Source organism: Galendromus occidentalis, unplaced genomic scaffold, assembly GCF_000255335.2.
Source record: "Galendromus occidentalis unplaced genomic scaffold, Mocc_1.1 scf7180000075830, whole genome shotgun sequence".
Classification (NCBI taxonomy): domain Eukaryota; kingdom Metazoa; phylum Arthropoda; class Arachnida; order Mesostigmata; family Phytoseiidae; genus Galendromus; species Galendromus occidentalis.
In genome coordinates this window covers 225,692-231,845 of record NW_003803820.1, presented here as the reverse complement: position 1 = coordinate 231,845, position 6,154 = coordinate 225,692, and the positions used below count along the sequence as shown (strand labels likewise).

General features: G+C 51.5%; 1 protein-coding gene across 1 annotated transcript; it reads right to left on the bottom strand.

The window, feature by feature from the left end:
• Positions 1 to 874: 874 nt before the first annotated feature.
• mAChR-B (muscarinic acetylcholine receptor) lies at positions 875 to 3,082 on the bottom strand. Its single transcript, XM_003738200.2, is given in 3 exon segments — positions 875 to 1,408; positions 2,147 to 2,236; positions 2,345 to 3,082. Coding segments are annotated over 3 exon segments (1,350 nt in total). The 5' UTR covers positions 3,071 to 3,082.
• Positions 3,083 to 6,154: the final 3,072 nt, after the last annotated feature.

The window sequence follows — 6,154 nt, the reverse complement described above, 5'->3', positions numbered from 1 at the left end:
CATCATTGGCCTAGAAACTTCTGCTCGATCCGGGGTTATACGATCGACGAATAATTGTAGGAAAAAAATATTACGGATGTCTGTGAAGAGGTCAACTTGACGGTAGATGACCAAGGGGAACGGGAGATCGAAAAGGCCCCTCCTCATACGCCAATCGCCAATGCAACTCACTTAGTAGCAACGCTCCCGACTCGCTTCGGTGACGAATCGCGCTACTGACTGACTGATGAGAAGAGACTCGTCCCTTAAGCTGCATCCTAGATCTAGGACCTAGATGAGAGCACGTGAAGATCTCCTGAGCTCGATCGCGGGGCGCTCTCACGTTCCCTATGAGAGCCCTACGTTGATCGAGCCGTTCACCGCGACAATTAGTCGAATTCTGCGGGGAAACTATCGATCAATCCCCAGGATGATCCAATTGACCTAACAGACGCTTCGATCTAGCGAAACGGCGGCAATGGCCATCTTGAGGGAATCCGCTCTTTGATCACTTCAGGCGGATGATCGTACCGATGTTCTCATTGAGCGGATTCCACCGTCCTTCCGAGCACGGATTGCATCGAACAACTCCCCTCTGAGACAGCTTGCCTTCCATTTCTCCATAATTTCGAATCTGGGGTTCAAGCCGAGGACCTCATGGCGACTATTTCCGCGAAGGATCGTCCCCATATTTCCTCATTAGACTGACCTACGAAAGCGTAATCATTCGAAAGATTCCCGTGGGCAAAAAGGTGAATCTCGCTAGAATGATACGGGCTGGCTCTCGCTGTAAGTCAGGATGCATGATAGTTTCTCGAGTCTCGGGTCACCGATAACAAAGCCTGGAGCCTTCTTCCTTCATTCGTTTAGAATGAACTCAATTCACGAAATCGACTCAAGTCTTATGGAGATCACCTTTGAGGATCCTGTAGAAGGTTCGTTTGAATTGTTGATTGGCAAGGGCGTAACAGAATGGATTTATGGGGCTATTGGCATAACAGAGGAAATAAGTGAAGTAGAAGAGATGATGGTTCACGCATCCGCCTTTTTTCCGGCAGAATCCCTCTACTAGCGCGCACACATGGTATGGAGTCCAGCAGATGACGAACGCGCCCAAGATGAACGATATGGTCCGCAGCGCTTTGCGAGCTCGATTCTCACTTTTTGATTTCTGGCGCTTGTCTCGACTTCGTCTTCCTCGCAACCTTTCGCTGAACGATGACATAATCTCTCGACGGGATCTGTTTGTCGAAGCTGTCCGCAATAATCCGCAGGAGCCAGCATCGCTGTCCTGTGGATCGAAGACGGAAGTTTAGATATGGGCGGAGCCTCGAATGAATATTTCCGTATCTTCCAGTTCAGGTACTCCCGAAGCCTCGTCGCCGAGTTTTAACGGAGCGCTTACCTTAGCGGACTTCGTGCTGTCTGTCTTGACCAGGGGAATTTTCGACAAGATCGCTTCCGGTACCGTGAGGTGCATAACGGTCGTTGTGCCTTGAGCACCCGAGCTATTAGGGTCAACCAAAATCGGAACGTCTGCGTCCCTGACCGGACGCGAATCCCGAGATCTGGCATCGACGATATTCTTAGTTTCTGATTCGCTCCACACCACACCAGCTTCCGAGAAGTATTGCGTTGTATCGATTGACTGGGGTTCGTCAACCTTCTGAACAACCTTCAGCAGTGCATCCGCTCCTGGGAAATTAGTCCACGGCGCTGAACTGTCAGAATCATCCCGGTGCGGTCGCGTTGACGACACCGCCTGATCCCTATTGTTTCTTTGCATGGTCCTGCATTGGCTGCTGGCCGAATTTCGAGCCGAGGCAGTGATGTCAACATCGCGCGCATAACCTGCGTCTCTTTGATCCGAAGCAAGGTCGCGGATGGCCAGAGAAGCTCGTAGCTCTCTTTTAACGTCAAGGGAAGAGGGTGGGTTTGGCTTATCTGTTGATGGCGAAGTCGACGGTATACACGCATTCTTTGCTCCGAGACCGAAGCCGAATCCTGGAAGACCGCTTCCGATCGACGCGATGTCCAAAGTATCTTTCGCCGCGAAAGCCGGACGCATCACGTCTGCGAGCGTCAGCCTTCCGCCATTTTTCAAACGTTTTCTCGTGCTGTGCCGAGCGGCTTTTGCTTTTTGTTCATCCTCCTTATAATTGTTCGCTTCCTCCCCAGAATCCTCGTCATTGTCTTCGTCGGATTCGAAACCGGGACTCGAAGATCTATCCTGATCCGACTGGCCTGGCTTCTCCACCTCCCGGGTCTTCTCAGCTTGCATGATTCTAGAGGTCTCCTTCGAATTGCCCGCAAGCGATGTTAGAGGCCCGACGTTCGCTTGGAAAGCATATCCGGTTTTCGTGACGTCTGAGGGTCGCTGCTGGTCAAGTCCTTCCAACGTCTCCTGAACTGTTGCTACGCACGGGCTGGCATCCATCTGACTTCGCCCGAGAGAGACCATGGACTGCATTTTGCGCTGCTTCTCAGCACTTCGCTTCTGCATGTTGCTCGCCGTTCTATATATACCTCCGTAAAGCATGAACAGCACAACAACTGTGCAGTAGAAGTAACCGAAAATCAAGGACGTGTTGAACACGGGGTCTTTCAGAAACTGGACGGCACACTCGCCATCCACGAGGTCTCGGTAGCCGATGAAATGTTCCCAGCCGAATATGGATATGAAGAACACAAAAAACGGGAGAACCCACGTAATGGCCACCAGCCAGATCACTTTGCTGCGAGTTCTCCAACTGCGATATTTTGCCGCGATTTTCACTGAGCAGTACCGATCAATCGTGATCAGAAGCACTGTATATATTGAGACTAGGCACACTGTATGATCTGTAGCAAGCCACAGATCGCAGAATATCGGTCCGAAGTCCCAACGGCCATTGAGAACATAGAGAGCAAACAATGGCATCGATACGATTCCTATCAAGAGGTCGGACGCGGCCAGCGAGGCGATGAAGTAATTACTCGGCTGTCTTATGGTTCGCTCGACGAAGAAGGCGGTCAGTACAAGGATGTTGCCACCCACGGTTACGAGAATACACACACCAATCAGTACTGCGATCGCTATAGTTTGCCACATCACGAAGGGGAGCTGCCACGGTGCCACAGAATGTCGGGTCTCGTCGCTGATCTGGTCCAAAGTGATCAATGATGATTTCATGCTGTCGAGGCTCGATCTGAAGTGATCCTCTGGCGTGGTCTCCAGATACATTTTGATATCCCAAGCTCTCGCTGGGAGCTGGGTGCTCCGCATCTCTCCGTCCCTGTGTTCCCTGGGAAAATTCAATAAAGTGGTGTGATCCGTGATGCTTTCATCGGAGCGGTGGAGTTCGGACTATGGATGAGAAAATCGGTGAGGGAGACCATAAATCGGTACTTCGAAGATGATACAGTCTGTATCCCCAGATAGCTGTCGGTGTTTCCACTCATCCGAGAAGTCTCGGGTCCGAGACTCAAGATTGCGCTCGGAGGACTCGCAGCGAGCAGGGATGCGGACGAAATATTGCTCGCCTATAGGAGAGCTCCTCACCTCGGGTAAAACTCAATTTGAAATCGACGGGGAAGTCAATCTGCAGAGAGCCTTGTCCGTTCCTCAGGATTCATCAGCCTAGAATGAAATCAACGACAGATCATAACCTCTGCACCTCCAGCGCTCAGACGTACCTCCATAGTTTCACATATCCCTTCCGTGTTTTCCCCGGATGCAAGATTTCCGCTGAGAATCGCCCTCAGTCCGAGGCTCAAACGTGTCTTCAGATTAGTCCGAAGTTTACATGATGATCGGGCTTGAGGCCTATCGCCAACTGCGGTGAACCGTATCAATGAAGAGCTCGGGGTTTCTCCTTCGGATGCTCCGAAGGTATATACAGCGGTAAGGTTATTGCTTCCGTTCATGGGACTGCTCGCGATTCAGGGCTCGAGACATTCATTCGAGAATTACTCTCGGACCCGAAGGATCCCAGGAGCAACGAGTTTCTTGCTATTGGTGGTACCTACCAATACAGAGCAGGAATCCAGGGAAGCCAAGAGAGATCGAGGAGCAAGGCGAGAAGCTCCCCGAGGGGACTCTGCCTTTCGGCTGACTGTGAGTGCAGTCCGATAGTGGCAGGAATCGTCGTCCAATTATGGGTGCTGGTATTGGTTATTATCCTCATATGCACGACTGTTCTGCTTCAGAGGGGAGTAACGGATAATACGAGTCTCCTCCTTCCAGCCATCCAGGACATTATCACTTAGGCCCTAATCCCAGAGAGACGGGTGTCCGCTCAACTCCGACCGAGACAGCAGTTCCTCCTCAACGGGGTAGTTGTCGTTAACTCGAAGGTTATGGGACAAATTGCTCCCGGGGCAATCCCGCAAGGTAGGCGTGTGTCTTCTTTGTCTATTCTCTTTGCTGTAGGGTGGCGGGCTGGATTTTGAGCCCATTGATCTTCTCAAGTTTTTCGATTCTCGAATTCTTCTCTTGACTGAAGAGTTGCGTTCGCCGTTGCTCTCAGTTCAGTGCTCCGAAAATGTGGCGGGATGCCACTCCGGAGTTATGGGAGCGCTCTCCGGCACTTGCCACAGTCGCAACTCGATACTTTCTGGTTTCCGAGAGAAGTTGAAAACCTCCAGAGTGGCATCTGGCCACTGCACCCAAAAGTACACAGAGCGTTTCCTTCTCAACTGCCCGAAAGAACCTCAGCGTTCACAAGCTTTCAACCGATATTCGCGCTCCTCGATTCCGAAAACGAACAGAAAAAGCCCGAAACGAGCGAAAAAATCGCTCGAATCGAGATCCTGATGTCCTGTCCTAGAATTATCGTGCTGCGCCGGTGGATTTTTTTCGATCAAAGGGCCTCACTCTGAGTCGCCCGTCGGGGACGTTCTTCTCATTGGCCACATTTGTCGTCGGATATCGAGGATATCGGGGTCCGTCTACAACGATTGATGTGAGCAGCATAGGTAATGGAGTACGATTTCGGAACCCGCTGCCTGAGCCTTCCTCACAGCAAGGCATCATTCATCTCATCAGTCCCCGACTCACCAGCCGTTGAAAAACGATCCTGAATCAGAAGCTTCTGGTGCCACGTGCACTTAGTGAAGACAGCTTTTCTGAGCTCAGCGCTGAAGGATATGAGACGAATGAGGAATGCGACCCGAAGAGACGCCTAGTAAAATGATCTCGATAAGCATTCTCGAGAAATTCCAAGAAGCTTGCTTCACACGAAGAGGGTCGAAGTGGGTTTCGAGCGCTAGGCTCAGGGAAGAAAATTTCTTCGACCTCATTTCGCCAGCTCGAGGAGTCCGAATCACTTAACGGACTCGCTCATACAATTTTGTCCACCTAAAAATACAATCTCGACCAGTGTGACACCGGCTCGCCTTTGGCATCGTGGAACGTTTTCAAATCTCGAGAGCGAGGACTTGCTTTAGGCCAGTAGTTCCTTGAGTCTCTCACGCCGAGGACCCCCTATGAAGCCCCGTATGTATTCCTAGCATCAGACCCGTGAATCCTATTGGTTTCTCCCTTGGGATCTTATGGAGTCCCGAAAATCGCGATGGATTCCCGGGGGACCACTCTGAGAACCACTGCTCTGAGCGAGAGGTGCTGAAGTAGGACACAACGGATCCGATCCTCTAATAGGAATATCAAAACCTCTACATTGTCAGGGTCGACGATCGTCGGGGGAGATCGCGTCATCGTTCGCAGTGCATGAAAACAGGAACAGTGCATACAGGTGAATCCACAGCGAAGCAAGCGGCCGCGTCAGACTCTTTCTTCGGGACGCCGACGAACAGGCACCAGGACGAGAGGCCGGGAGAGTTTGATCGTCTGTTTTGCCACCACTCCTCTCGTGTAGAATTTTTCCATTCATTATTGGGAGACCGATGAGAAAAACGGCAACGAAATTTCCCATGCTGCGACGAGGGGTCACTCGCAGGACGTGCGCGAAGACTACGATGTGTCTCGAAATTCCCGAGGATATCGCCGACCCCGTGAAAAGAGTTTTCCCTGAAATCGGGACGCCGGGCGTCCCGATTCTTCGGTCTGAGACGCTATAGCGAAGCGAATCCCAACAGCAGGATCCCCGGCTCCCCGAGGAGACGCCACACTTTTCCGAGGGAGCTGCTCACGAACTGGTATAGGTCAGGCTCCGGACACTTAAGGTTTGTAAATTCT